The sequence below is a fragment of the Penicillium subrubescens genome (assembly GCF_028828155.1).
Source record: "Penicillium subrubescens strain IBT 31985 chromosome Unknown utg000006l_segment0_segment0, whole genome shotgun sequence".
In the NCBI taxonomy this organism is placed as follows: Eukaryota; Fungi; Ascomycota; class Eurotiomycetes; order Eurotiales; family Aspergillaceae; genus Penicillium; species Penicillium subrubescens.
The window spans coordinates 3,242,809-3,256,229 of NW_026643156.1; the positions used below are offsets into that span (position 1 = coordinate 3,242,809).

Genomic DNA, 13,421 nt, shown 5'->3' on the forward strand with positions numbered 1-13,421 from the left:
TGTTTCGGGATGTTTTTTTTCTATTTCGACTTGACGTCCATGGTCTGCTGGCCCAGGTGCTCACTCTACGAGTCTAAAGGCTTTTGATGGGTGGATATTTTTAGTTCATTCTCGGAGAAGAATACAATTCTGACCTGATATCATTCTCTTTTGGACATAGTTGAACAAGTTCATTTATATACAACACCACCTCCATCAGGCCTCAACCACCGCGAGGACCGAAGTGGAGACAAGTCAACGTAAATATAGTAACACACACAGCCACAGCCAATCAATTATTTACCTACAACTTCTCAAAAGTAGGAGTGCGCTTCTGTAAACCCGACAACAAAGCAGCAGACACATCCCCCGTCTGCAGCGCCGCACTATTCCACACACCCGTATACCGCAAACCATCCTGCACCGAGTGATCGCGCGACCAGTTCAAAATCTCCTTAGTACCCTGCACCGCCACAGGACTCTTCGACGCAATCAATGTAGCCAACTTGAGCGCAGCCGCGATAGTCGCAGCGCGATTCTCATACACAGAGCTCACAAATCCCACACGCAGAGCTTCCTCGGCCCCGAAAATGCGCGCGCTCAAGGCAACTTCCTTCACCCAGCCAAAGTTGCCAACGACCTTGGGCAGACGGCTGAGGGTACCGATGTCAGCGGCTAAACCGATATCGACCTCCTTGACGGCGAAGCGCACGTCCTTTGAGCAGAGGCGGATATCGGCTGCGGTGGAGAGATCAATGGCCAGGCCGAGGGAGAAACCGTGCATGGCGGCGATGACGGGCTTCTCGCAGCGCTCGACGGCGGTGATACAGTCCTGGAATTCGAGGACGTGCCGGCGCAGGTGGACTGCCTTGCGGGCGGGGTCGAGATTGGAGTCGCTGGAGAGAGGGCCACCCTGCGAGGCGGCTTTGACGTCTAGTCCGGTGGTAAATGCCTTTTCGCCAGCTCCACTGAGAACGATGGCGCGGACGGAGGAGTCTTCGGAGAGTTGAGTGAAGACCTGGCGCATTTCGAGCCACATACTAGTTGGTCACCATGGTGTTAGTGATGAGTCTTGTTTGTTTCATGGAGGAGGAGGAGGAGGAGGGAGAAGACCTACGCTTCGAAGAAGGCGTTCATCTTGTCTGCCCGGTTGATCTCCACATGAGCCACATATGGGCTCTCAGCTGGGAACTGTACGGTGAAGTATTTGAAAGAGTAGTTTTGCGCCATGGTGAGAAAGGTGTTTGGTGTATGGACGTGGAGTTGCACGCCGCGGTAGAAGAGGTGGTGGATGGAAGAGATCCCACGAGTGGATTTACTTCAGCTGATTACAGGAGAAATGGATAGCAGCGAGAAGCAATGAGATCCGTGAAGGCAACAGTTACGAGTAGAAGAAATATGAATTTGCGAATTACTGATTAGTGATGGGTGTCAGTTTCCCGGCTCCTCGGCTCACATGCCTCGGCTCAGATAAGCGGGCGATAAGCAGACAGCTCCACTTTGGAATTTGCGGAGAGACAAGCACAGTGATTCTAGTCCTACTGGATTATACGTTGAAGAATGATGGAGACAGTTGGAGCCATTAATTGTTTTGAGTGAACTATCTAATAAATTCCCATCCCAGTAAGCAAGATAGCCAGTGGATCATCCGAGCCAAACGGGCCATGCAATGCCAGTGACAGAGCAGGTCCCGACTGACCATGTCCAGGCAAGAAAACGTGTTATACAAATGTTGAAGTCGTATCTCATGAAAAACCGTGTCGTAAGGCGAGCACCTTGATGACCATCAAACTTACTCGATGGTAATCTTCTTGGCGGTGGGAACAGGCGACTTGGGAATAACGACCGACAGAATGCCGTTCTTCAGGTTGGCCTTGACATTGTCCTGGTCGACGCGGCCGGGGAAGGTAAAGGTGCGCTGGAACTCGCCAACGGAGCGCTCACTGGCCCAGTAGCGGTGGCTGGGCTTGGTGGTCTGGGCCTGGTCGCCAGTCTCGGCCACGGTGCTGTCATCATCACCAGCAGGCTCGTTAGAGTCGGTGGTGTGGTACTCGCGCTCGGTGCGACCCTTCACGACCAGGGTGTTCGGGTCGGTGAACTCAATGCTGATGTCCTTCTGGGCAATGCCGGGCAGCTCGCCATCCAGGTGGTAGGAGTCCTCACTCTCGCGGACATCGAAGCGAGGGTGGAAAGCGCGGTTGGAGGTGGTCTGGCGGCTCGACCGGTGCAGGTCATAGTCATCCAGCAGACGGAAGAGAGGGGCGAAGTCACCGCCCGAGGGGAAGCTGGTGCGGAACAGAGACATGATGTTGAGTTGGATTGAGGATTGTTTTGAGTGGTGAAGAGACTTGAAGATTCGAAGCTTTGGAGCTTTGGGAGATGTGTGGTTGAGAAGGTGGAAAGAAGAAGTAAACGAGGGTGATGGAAGGGGATTTTATATTCATCGACTGCAGTAGCTCGCTGCCAAAATGGTAAGTTCCTTCCATGTTTGCTGGAAATCTGGAACTTGCCAGCAAACAGTAGCAGTTGCGTTGTTGTTGCGAGTTCCTGCTTGAGCTGGCCAGTTGGTGCGAGCAGCTTCCAGCGGGCAGTGGAGTCTTCTGCTCGCTTCTACCAGGTCACGTGATGGAAAGTCTGGGGAAATGCAACCAGCATCCTCATAGTTGTCGTCTGTCTTTCGAAGCTTCTGGACCATTCCGTTGGTTAATTGGTTACATGTAAGACGATGGCAGAGAAAGTGGTTGCATGATCTATGAGTATCTATGCGGCTAGACATGATACATAGTGTCGGCCAGAAAAAGCGGGTCATATTTCCATTAGGCCAAAAGATGTACTCAAGTACGGTCTTCGGGCTTTATTTGGATGTATAACAGATCAAGTCGTTCAGGGGCCGATGTACCCCCCACTATATAGGCTGACACATAGCATGGTGACACTGTCCAAAACCAATCCCATTCATTGTAATGACCGGAAATCGCCCTGTTTCGCGACTCTCCCTCACCCTCTCCTTTCATTGTAGCCAATTCGATCAATTTCGGTGGTACCTGCGTGGTAGACGGGGTGGCAATCTCAATGGATGGGGGGGGGGGGGACGAGAGGCTGGAAATTGTCCTAGCTTTGGGAAGCAGAGTCCAGGAAGTGCAATTCGCCGGAAATGTCTCTTTGCATACACATGAGGGTGATAAAAGAATGGGCGATTACAACAATTCAGTCGGAAATCGAGGGTCGACGGCGTGTGATGGGGGTTGCACGAGGATGCAAAACGGCGAGGAAGGCATGCGACGGCATCGGTGCTTCGAGGGAGGATAAAAATGTGTAGCTTGCAGCGGGTAAAAATGCTTTATTCGGATTCGGATTCGTCCAACTGCATGATTTTCTCGTCAAGATCCTGCGACCGTGTTAGTGCGCTGGTTACTGTACCCATGGGTTGCGGTGACAGGAAGATGGGCATGAGTGGTCTCAACGGGGAGCATACATGATCGAGACGGGCCTTCAAGTTCTCCAGCTGGCTCTCCTTGATGACCAGGTGGTTTTCGTCGTCCAGATCCTCCACAATGTAGTCGTGGCGCTCCTCATCGTATTTGAGGATCATGGCTTTGATCGAGGGATCGCACTCGATCAGGAGACCTGGTGACGCAGATGTGAGTGTTGATCCCCGAAGTTTGGACAAGAGCTAGAGTTGATCTTACCACGGACGGCGCGAGGCATGGTGAGTGAGTGAGTGCGTGTGTGGGTGAGTGGGCTGGGGTTGAAGCAGATAGTCGGAGTAATCGAAGGAAGAAGTGCGGAGATCTCAAGGAAGTGTCCCAACCGGAGGTGATGATCACCCGATTCAGGCAGTAAGGCACCAAACTCTGCATCACTGGGAAATACTTTCTACTTCCCACTTTGCTGCTTGGTGGTAGGTTGCAAGAAGCTCAAATGAATCTCGCTTTATATAGAGTCTATGGCTTTTAATTCTGTTTATTCAGACCTCTGGTTCCCCATCACTCTTTCTATCGACCTCTGAAGTCCACCCAGTAGCCGCTTGGAATATAGTAGCCGTCAGTGCCACCAAGCTACCACCCAAGAAAAGCATACGAATCGCATGTTCATACCCTTGTATGGCAACCAATCGTTCGACATCGGTCAGCCGTGCAACTGTAGCAGGGCTACCAAGCAGAGTCCGAATCAAGTCCGGTCGCGGGGGTAAATCATGCTGGGCGAATCCTTTCTCCAACGATGTTTTCAAAATTCGAGTGAAGAAACCACCTCCTACAGCGGATCCAAAACTACCAGCGAACCCCCGGGACATGGCAACCAAGGAACTCACGATATAGTGCACATGGGGGCTGGTGAGATGGAGGACGTGCGACAGAGTATAATTCATTAGAGATCCGGCGAACAGCCCGTTCAGGAACGTAGTCACAACATACAACCATGTCGGAGATTCGGGTGTAGACAGAAGGGAGAGGACTGAAGTGGCCGCGGCGAAGAGGACGAAGATGACTAGACACGAGCTGCATATTTCGATTAGTCTCTTCATCCGAGTTTCGGTATTAAATGGGATAGAACTCACGAGTAATAACTGGTTGATTTGCGGATGTGTAGCCATCCGACGAGTAGCCCACCACTTCCAAATCCAGCGTTGGTTGGCACCAGAATGAGACCAGCAGAGGCAGGAGACCAGCCTCGGACAGCCATGGCGTAGACAGGCGTGTAGAATAACACAGCCCAACGGGCCATCATCAAGCCAAGCCCCGCGAGACATGTCATTAGGACACTTCTCGATCGTAATAGCCGGACTGGAATCACAGGCTCGGTGGTCCACCGTGATTCAATCAAGGCGAAAACCGCGAAACAAACGGCAGATAATGGAAGTGGCCATATGAGAATCTTGGGTGATGCCAGGCTTGCCAGGAGTAGAACGACGGAGAGCGTCTGTTACTGATTAGCAAAACGATGAAGGTAATCAAAAATGGAATGAATGATCATACCAATGCCAACGCGCCCGCATAGTCAACTCGCGCTAGGCTACGCAACAGCGACCGCGTGTTCAAGGGTGCACGACCACCCGACGAAGCTGGAATCGCTAGGAACAGTAATGGGCCCAAGACCAGCGCGGCCGGCGCTTGTATCCAAAAGATAAGACGCTGAGCGGAGACGAAATTAGTATATTTGACGCGCTTCAAGAGATAACATGGTGCGACATACCCAACTGAGCGGAGAAGTCATCAGCCCAGCCAGAACTGCACCAGAGGCAAGACCTGTAGTATATCCAGCATTGATCATGCCAATGCATAGTCCTCGGCGTTTAGGGGAGGCAAGATCCACGGCCAGGATGATGGCAATGCTCATCAATCCGCCACTTCCAATACCTGCCACTACGCGTCCTATCAGGAAGGTAGTCAGGGTTGGTGCTGCAGCGGAAATGAACAAGCCGATTGAGAGAATGGCGCTGGCAAAGATAACATAAAGCCGGGGTGTAAATATTTCTGCAAGCCGCCCAGTCAATGGGGTAACACTCGATGCAGCGATCTTCAAGTTATCAGTATTCAATCACCGGGTTTCTAGTGGTATTTCATTGATCATACCAGATATGCAGAAGTAAACCATGTTGCCTGGTCAAAAGCATCTAGATCGGCCGCAATGGCGGATTGGGCGGTTGTCATCATAGAAATATTAATAGCTGAAAAAGCGTGTTAGCCATTGGCGCTGTTCTTGGAATTACCAAGGTCTTCTAACGCACTCTGTATCAAAATCAACAGCTCCATAAAGAAAGCGATCGCAACACCCCTCGGGATGCTCAATGGACTTGGAATCGACTCATCATCGGGGTGCGATGACGGAATCAGCGGGGTTTGCTCGGATGGCGAGGACACCCGCCCTGCTGCCATTATGATGGATGATGATGGGATGTCGGTCGCAAAGAGCGTCGGAGACTATTCATTGGAATTGCAATGGTAGAATAAATGATGAGAATGGACTGAAGAAGAGAAGGCCGGAGTGGACGGAGTGGACGGAGGGGGATTTCTAAGCAAATCATCGGAGATAAGCCCGTTTTACCTGGCTTAGTCGCAACGGTTGGGACGATTCCGGGGGTGGAGAAGTATACACTCCACAACAGTAATGGGTGGATATGATTGGAAACTATCAAAATGACCTCAGAAAAACCAGGATGATGTGCTGATCGTAGCAATGAGCTGATCTAGTAGTGCCTCTAGCATTGTACGACGCGGGCGGCGTAGACTTCAAGTACTGAATGAATATCCGCCAACGGGGAATATAAAAGGACGAGATTAGACCGCTCTATTGCTTAGATGCATAGTCGGCAATCTCACTATTAGGCCCCTAGAGTGTGATTTGGTTGCGGGCATTATACTCTAGGAACGACGCTTGAGTATCGTCGCTATCTGCCTACGACCGGGCCGATTTGATCCCTAAAGATAATCGGAAGTTGCTATTAGTGAGAAGAACATTATTAAGATCTCCGAGGAAATCGATCACTATTTTGCCTGTCTTTGATAGAGAGTCTGCATCGGAGGTATTCCAAGATGATATGAGACTTTGATACAAGGGAATAAACGCGTTGGCCATGACTTGACGCGTTACATCAACCATATCATGTTGATAGGCTGGATTCGTCCATAGATTTGGTTCGGAGCTTGCAGCCTTATAGAGCTTTTGCCAGGCATGCAAAACTACCGTCGGATCGTAGGTAAGTTCAGTGCTCTGGAAACCGACTCGGATATTCTCCAAACTCGGACGAATTTCGAATGCGGACTTGATCACCGAAGTAACTGAAGTATTCGTGTTGTCGTAGAGGTTCGCAGCCCTTCCCATGCTTCATAGAGCTCCTTGGGCATCGATCCACAGCCGGAGTATTGGGTGGTTACCCAATCATGGAAGTATCGCTCAGTGTCCAAAGGTGTCGCTGACCAAGTCTAATCCAACAAAGCAGTATAAATGATCTCATTGCTCTCTTGCCCTTCCATTGTCAACCCGTACCCGACCATCGATGAAGACTCAATTTGTGCTTGGGTCGCATTCACGGTGATGTTTGTAAGTTGTCCGTAGAGACCCATGTTGCCTCCATAATCGTGCACCTGGCACCAAAGCCACGGCTTCCCGGGGTATGACCGAGTTCGGCGCCATTGAGGTGCGGATTCAGAGAAGAGGTCCAGAATAAGCATGTCGTTGTTGTCCTCCACACCCGAGAGGAAGGCTTCTATCCGGTCTTCAGTCCAAAAAGCTGACTGCGCGTAGAAAGGCCAGCCTTGCATCATCCAGATTGCGTCTGGGTCTGCTTGCTTGAGACTCTTCCATGTATTGAGGGTGACGTTGCGAAGATAACCTAGATCTCCAGAGTATGGAGAATTTTCAATGTACTGATCCAAGGTGTAGATATGACTGATGCTGCCATACGCGGCACGCTGTTTGCTAATGAAGCTGGATTGTAATTTGGCAAAGTGATCATCAAATGGCTCTAGAAACGAGTCATTTGAGTACTGCAGGGGAAAGCTGGCTCATTGTGATCCTCTAACGATCTGTGCGTCTCGAAGGACACGAGTGATGTTCATGGGCATATATCCCGTAAATGAGGGCAGAACAGGTGTCATGCCCAGTTCCACTATGCGTGGTAGAATCTTCTTCTGCAGGGCAAATTGCTGGTCAATCCAAGACCGAGGGAGATCCCCGACCCACGAACCTTGGTTGTTTCCAAATCGGTTCCATGCCTTAAAGGCGGGTCCACTGAGAAACGTTGCGATCTCAGCGTCGGTAAGACCAATCTCTTGGAATACATCCACAAGAATCTTTTCTTGACCAGCCCAAGCTAGAGGCAGATTGACACCGTGGAGGGCAAGCCAGTCTGATTGGGTTTCCCATTCTTCCCATGTCCAAAAGGCCATGGTATACGAGAGGGTCACTGAAAGGTGATATTGTTAATTTGAGGGCTATGAGGACGGTTTGGTCTGGGAGTACCTGTATTGAAATGATATCTCCAAGGCACCGTGCTGGACCCGTGGAGGGGCTTGGTGAGATGAGGGAGCTTGGAAGGAGCCTGATCCAAACGGCTACCGATAAACCAGTAAATGTCGACGTGGGCTACGTCGGCCAAGTATCGATGCAGTCTATCGAGTCAATAAGCGACCGAGGCACCACAAAGAACGATCTCGACGTGGATACCCAGATGACAGTGCCGATATGGAATTGCCCTTGACCAGGATTGAGCCATTTGGCGCACTGGAGACCACAAATTGGTCATAACCCTCGGTGCCTGTAGATTAGACTTATCTATGGTAAAGTGGATATGATCGATATGATTTGGCAATCGTCTTTTAACGAGGCTGTAGAGACCCTCGGTGGACTGGGCTGGGGCAGATGCCGCAAAGAGTAAGAGATAAATAAGTGACTTTAACCACTGCATCTCTGGAATTGTTTGGGGTGTTGAATAGAAATCAACGCCTGGTAAAAAAGTTCAGAGATACCAAGATCTCTTATATAGAGGTTGGGCAATGGAGTCAGCCTCGCAGAGCCAATGGGAAAGCCACGGGCGGTTGCATCTTCAGCTCCCTAGGAGAAATTGTCCCCCCGCACTGGCCGCATACTGCCTCGCAGTTCGCGTTGTAACTGTGCGATCCTACATGTCGATCTCTGAGTGAGACTCCCGCGAAGCTGAGAAATTTAGGCGGGACGCCTTTGACGCGCGACGTGTTACCTAATTCGTGAGAATTCCAGAACCCTGGTAATGAGCTGTCTATAGTGGAAGTACACTGAGAGCCACCCGTATTTAGTAGTCGTATTACTGTAAGAATTATGGCTACCCCCCTTGAAGCCGGAAAACATGTGACGCACAGCCATCAGAGACTACGAGGGCTCAGTTAGAGCTATATTGAGAGGCATTGTATCTAAACAGCCCAAAGACCCCAAGATGCAGCTCTGGCACAAGAGTGATATATTGCTATAAAAGCACTTGAATTCCAAATTGAGCATCATCATACTGAGTTTGATATTGAGATATCCTCAGGATCTTATATCACTATATTACATATGTATCTAAAGCATTGAGGGAATTCTATACCTAGTAAGCTGAGCAAAAGGCGAGGTTCGTGAGGGTAATGAGAATGGATGTGCGGTATGTAGTCTCCCCTTGTAGTAATTACAGTAGGGACTAAATGACACGAAGGGGATTTAGGTACTTTAAATCCGGCAACGAGGGTTTTTTTTTCTTTTTTTTCCATCTTATGCCTATCCACGATATTTACCTCTTATTCATCGTCTTTACCCGCCCCTTCTACTCCGTACATCCATCAAAATGAAGGACCTTTCCAGTACTGCTACACCACCACCCGTGGCTGCCTCTGTTTTTATCTGCCGCGGCTGCTAGTTTTAACTACTTGAATCGGTACAGAATCTATATATGCGACCGTGCCTAGATAGCGGTGAATGTATCTCCTGCGACCGTGTGATCAGCGGAGGTTATATGGTATGGCCCTGGTATGGCCGTCCTTTCTGTTTGAATTCAGATGAAATACAACTTCTGATTGATTATTTCTACTACAAATGCCACCGGCCGCTAAAGAAGCGATTAAAGAGAGCAGTTGGAAGATCTGAAGAAGAGTTTAGTCCAAGACTTGAGCACTCAGGTGCTCATGCAACAGGGCATGAGGGATATTTAAGAAGTTTTGAACTAAGATATTAGTCAAGGACAGGCTGGACAGCTCTAATGTGAATTATTTGAGTCACTACCCAAGAGTATAATCTCAAAAGTAGAACCTCCGAAAAAAAAGTAATCTTTAGGGACCGAAGATATTCATGTAATTCAAAGATTCTCTGTGTGGAGGTTTCGAGTGTGACCTAAAAATAGGTCGACTGATCATTTTATGGGGAACTGGGTTCTGAATGAACTTGACTTCCAGGAATAATTTTATTTAGAAATATCACGAAGTAATAGAGTATCGCCCGTTCGAGATTTATGGATAACGAGGACAATGAGTATGTGAAGATCTGCGGCCGTGGCTGTTCGGACTTCATAAGGACCGCCAATATGGTCTACGTGACCCGAACACGGTCCCTTAAGTTGACCAAAATGCATGACAATATACAGGTTACATAGTCACTGGATAATCGTGTCCGTCGAGGCAAGGAGGAGCGCTTTCATTTCTATTCTGAATTCTTGCCATCACAAAATGTAGCGGAACCCGACAGCCCGGCTTTCAAGGTTATCACCAGGAGGCACATCTCCACTCGACTCAGCAGCTTCAAGTCGCTTGTTCATATTCTTGTGGACAAGACGGATCACCAGGGCTATCAAGGCAACCAACAACGCAATTGCAGCAGTCGCACTGCCACCAGGAATATATCGAGGACCGGACGAAGACGGCCACATGTAACTACCGTAGATTGAAGCTGTGTTACCCAGCATATTGGCAATGGCAATTGCAGCAGAACGTTTGACCAAAGGTCGGGGGAAAGAGTTGGCAACCCAGGCAATGATGATTTGGTATGCGGATACAGCTCCCATAGGCATACTAAAATGGTTAGTGAGGCAAAGGAGATGGGAATATGGGTAGGAACGTACAGGAACATAGCAAAGAATTTGGCGCCAGTGTTAGTAGTTGCAGTGCAAATGATACCGCCTACTACACTGACAAGCATCAGACAAATAATGTGCAGGCTGCGATCATTCGTCTTGCCAGATGTATAGGTCACAATTAGCGAGACGATGAAAGTGGCGATCCATACAGGCGCGGTAATTAGTAGGGTCTCGATGTTGCCGTAGCCCAGAGTCTTGACGATGGTTGGGAAGAAGTATTGGAAGTTCTGGGACAGCAGCGAAGTGTGCTGCAGCAGAATAAAGAGGTAGATGCGCTTATCGGCAAAGACCAGAGCCAAGGCCTCCTTGATGCTGTTGGAAGAAGCATCGTCGGCTTCACCGGCATCATTCATGAGGCGCCATTGAGCGTAAGCACGTTCTTGATCGTCTAACCAAGAAGTTGTTGCGGGATAATTAGGAAGGAAGATCCTATAGGAATTTGGAGGTTAGACAACGACATGCAGCAACCCGGTCAAGAGACTTACCCTGCTAGAACAGAGACTCCCACCGTAATGCATCCCTCGATTATGAACAGCCATCGCCATCCGGCAATGCCATGCGCTCCATCCAGGTTCCCGAGAACACCTGCACCAATCAAACCACCAAAGGCGTTAGCCAGAGAGCTTCCTGAATAGAACCAGGCAATACGGTGACTCAATTCCTGTCGAGTGTACCAACTCGACCTGCATACATCGGTCAGAGGTTGAAAATTGTGCAAGAAGACCGTGCATGGGAAATACCTACATCAGCATCACGGCACCTGGGAAGAATGGCGCCTCGACGAATCCAAGAAAGAAGCGAGAGACCACAAGTCCGGCGAATGACTGGGTAGCTGCCTGGCAAGCTGAAATGACACCCCTGCATAAGAGATTAGCTTTGTAATGAAGAAAAGTATGATAATACTAGGAATGAAACTTACCAAATTGCCATTGCAACACCCAGGAATCGCGATGGACGAATGCGAGTGAGTAGCAGATTAGACGGTAATTGCATAAGCAAGTATCCGACAAACAGGATACTTGTTGCCAAATTGTAATCGGTGCCTTTCATACCCAAGTCTTTCTCAAGGGATCCAAGACGTGCCTGAGATAGGTTACTGAACGATGTCAGTGCTTGGAACATGGTGTGGACGTGGTGAGCGGAGTGTTACATACTTGCGATCGAGAAAGTTGAGCAGGTACATCAAAACGAGGAATGGCAATAAATGGAAATCCACTTTGCGGAGAAGGGTGCGAGTTATCTTCTGATGCCATTCTGGGCTCTTTGAAGCATATGCCTGATAGAGGACATCCTGCTCCGAGTCCAGGACCTTCTTGGAGGGTTTCAGGTTCTCGATTTGTTCTGCCCCATGTTTAACCATTGTTTGGAATAAGGATCGCCTGGAGGTGCTCTGCTTGCTTTTTTTTCCCCTTTCATACAACAGGATGCGGCCTTTATAGGGTCACTGTAGGGTGGCACGTTGACTCGGGGCAAGTCCGAGGATCCGCCAGGAGGCCCCGAGGAGCCAAGGCCGGGGAAGACAGCGACAAGAGATGCGACGATGACTGCTCTTATCGGAAGAGCGTGTGCATAATAGAGGCGGTCGTAAATGAATAATTGGCTGGCCCGTTCTCAGGGAAAAGTGGAGGATTTTGCCTGTTTACCCCAACACGGTAACCCGCCCTGTGTCCCCGCGTGTCGTGGTGTGGGTATGGGGAAGCGAGTTCCGCTCGGGCGACTTTAGACCGAGAAGCCATTCAACCGGCTCTGTCCAGTCGATTCCGGCCATGGGTATTTGAAACTTGGACTCTTCTTTGCGTGGACTCAAACTGATACCGGAATGACTGAGCATTATTGAATTCGTAAGTCTAGCTCATGTACGTTGGCGAATAGACTGAAAGACTGAACATAACATTAGGTCGGGGTGCTTGGGTGAAGTTCTGGGCTCTCAACAAATTTTCCGAGGCGGTGGAGTCTGCCAGCAAGATGGCATGACTCCATTCAGTCGGCGGAAGGCCGAGACCACAAGAAGTACCAAGTAGTCAAGAATCCCGGGAAGGAAATTGAATCAGGAAGGCAAGATGAGGATCCTTGGGGAATATTCAATGGAAGAAATTGCTAAATCGACGGCACACACCTTACTCTACTTTAGCGTAGTAACAAGACATATTACTATCTTCTTCAATAGGGTTCCATATCAAATAAGAGTGATTGAAGCATGCCTAGCTGGTCTGGTTCTCTAGTCTCTAGACTCAGCCTTTTGGGCTACAGTACCATAATGATATCTCAATCAGAAAGTGGCAATACCATCGCTACGCGAAACCAGACTAAGGGGTGTATCGTCGCTTTAGTAATTCTCTCCAAACATTCTTGGATCGGTCAGCGACGGTATGCGCGGGCGATGAGAGTAAAAGTCCGAGATTGTTAGCTGTGCCCTCGGCGGGTTCTCACAAACGAATCTCCATGCACAGGGCAGGGGCCTGGGTCTATCGCTCCGGTGTTGCGGGATTACGACAATGATCCTAAAAAGTGGTCTTCGGCCCGCTACACCTGTGAAATCACAGTGATTCGAGGTTAGTGATACAAGACATGCACGTCCAAAATTTCTAGCGTGGACATTATTAATGATTATAGATTCGGCAACCAGAAAAAGAAGATAAGGCCCGACGGCTTTACTCTGTGGTAACGGATGTGGATTAGCCTTCAACCTATGGACCCCATGCTTATAACTACGGCGCCCAATGTGCCAGACTGGGGCTACAAAGTGCCCACAAGGCTGCGTTTATTGAATTTCTCGACGCACTACTCTCTATGGACCTGGACACTCCGCCGGTTGTTGAGCTTGTTATATCCTCGGATACCGGATTCCTGACTAACATCCAACATA

General features: G+C 49.4%; 10 protein-coding genes across 10 annotated transcripts; all 10 read right to left on the reverse strand.

Annotated features, from left to right (window-relative positions):
• Nucleotides 1-283: 283 nt before the first annotated feature.
• On the reverse strand, nt 284-1,209 carry N7473_009695 (enoyl-CoA hydratase/isomerase family protein; the record flags this gene model as incomplete). Its single annotated transcript, XM_057155634.1, has 2 exons — nt 284-1,019; nt 1,097-1,209. The coding sequence occupies 2 exons, from the start codon at nt 1,207-1,209 to the stop codon at nt 284-286; spliced, it is 849 nt and encodes a 282-aa protein (XP_057006764.1).
• Nucleotides 1,210-1,771: 562 nt separating this feature from the next.
• On the reverse strand, nt 1,772-2,284 carry N7473_009696 (Hsp20/alpha crystallin family protein; the record flags this gene model as incomplete). Its single annotated transcript, XM_057155635.1, has 1 exon — nt 1,772-2,284. The coding sequence occupies one exon, from the start codon at nt 2,282-2,284 to the stop codon at nt 1,772-1,774; it is 513 nt and encodes a 170-aa protein (XP_057006765.1).
• Nucleotides 2,285-2,419: 135 nt separating this feature from the next.
• Nucleotides 2,420-2,674, reverse strand: N7473_009697 (uncharacterized protein; the record flags this gene model as incomplete). Its single annotated transcript, XM_057155636.1, has 1 exon — nt 2,420-2,674. The coding sequence occupies one exon, from the start codon at nt 2,672-2,674 to the stop codon at nt 2,420-2,422; it is 255 nt and encodes an 84-aa protein (XP_057006766.1).
• Nucleotides 2,675-3,071: 397 nt separating this feature from the next.
• On the reverse strand, nt 3,072-3,750 carry tfb5 (TFIIH complex subunit TFB5). The gene is made up of 3 exons (XM_057155637.1): nt 3,669-3,750; nt 3,455-3,606; nt 3,072-3,367 (listed from the first exon to the last, which is right to left on the reverse strand). Exons 1-3 carry the CDS (start codon nt 3,685-3,687, stop codon nt 3,320-3,322), a joined length of 219 nt encoding a protein of 72 aa, XP_057006767.1. The 5' UTR covers nt 3,688-3,750; the 3' UTR covers nt 3,072-3,319.
• Nucleotides 3,751-3,946: 196 nt separating this feature from the next.
• On the reverse strand, nt 3,947-5,855 carry N7473_009699 (putative MFS multidrug transporter; the record flags this gene model as incomplete). The annotated part of the gene is made up of 6 exons (XM_057155638.1): nt 3,947-4,478; nt 4,538-4,899; nt 4,956-5,111; nt 5,173-5,496; nt 5,553-5,647; nt 5,708-5,855. The coding sequence occupies 6 exons, from the start codon at nt 5,853-5,855 to the stop codon at nt 3,947-3,949; spliced, it is 1,617 nt and encodes a 538-aa protein (XP_057006768.1).
• Nucleotides 5,856-6,111: 256 nt separating this feature from the next.
• N7473_009700 (uncharacterized protein) lies at nt 6,112-6,335 on the reverse strand (the record flags this gene model as incomplete). Its single annotated transcript, XM_057155639.1, has 2 exons — nt 6,112-6,267; nt 6,300-6,335. 2 exons carry the CDS (start codon nt 6,333-6,335, stop codon nt 6,112-6,114), a joined length of 192 nt encoding a protein of 63 aa, XP_057006769.1.
• Nucleotides 6,336-6,902: 567 nt separating this feature from the next.
• On the reverse strand, nt 6,903-7,868 carry N7473_009701 (uncharacterized protein; the record flags this gene model as incomplete). The annotated part of the gene is made up of 2 exons (XM_057155640.1): nt 6,903-7,466; nt 7,503-7,868. The coding sequence occupies 2 exons, from the start codon at nt 7,866-7,868 to the stop codon at nt 6,903-6,905; spliced, it is 930 nt and encodes a 309-aa protein (XP_057006770.1).
• Nucleotides 7,869-7,882: 14 nt separating this feature from the next.
• On the reverse strand, nt 7,883-8,386 carry N7473_009702 (uncharacterized protein; the record flags this gene model as incomplete). Its single annotated transcript, XM_057155641.1, has 3 exons — nt 7,883-8,090; nt 8,111-8,202; nt 8,228-8,386. The coding sequence occupies 3 exons, from the start codon at nt 8,384-8,386 to the stop codon at nt 7,883-7,885; spliced, it is 459 nt and encodes a 152-aa protein (XP_057006771.1).
• A 1,755-nt stretch (nt 8,387-10,141) lies between these two features.
• On the reverse strand, nt 10,142-11,915 carry N7473_009703 (putative MFS transporter; the record flags this gene model as incomplete). Its single annotated transcript, XM_057155642.1, has 6 exons — nt 10,142-10,490; nt 10,541-10,984; nt 11,041-11,238; nt 11,300-11,413; nt 11,475-11,651; nt 11,710-11,915. The coding sequence occupies 6 exons, from the start codon at nt 11,913-11,915 to the stop codon at nt 10,142-10,144; spliced, it is 1,488 nt and encodes a 495-aa protein (XP_057006772.1).
• A 279-nt stretch (nt 11,916-12,194) lies between these two features.
• Nucleotides 12,195-12,386, reverse strand: N7473_009704 (uncharacterized protein; the record flags this gene model as incomplete). Its single annotated transcript, XM_057155643.1, has 1 exon — nt 12,195-12,386. The coding sequence occupies one exon, from the start codon at nt 12,384-12,386 to the stop codon at nt 12,195-12,197; it is 192 nt and encodes a 63-aa protein (XP_057006773.1).
• Nucleotides 12,387-13,421: the final 1,035 nt, after the last annotated feature.

What these genes read in the sequence shown, in the direction of transcription:
- tfb5 (XM_057155637.1), bottom strand. An exon ending in TGAAGGCCCGTCTCGATCAT is followed by an intron (nt 3,368 to 3,454) that starts GTATGCTCCCCG and finishes ACACGGTCGCAG; the next exon opens with GATCTTGACGAGAAAATCAT.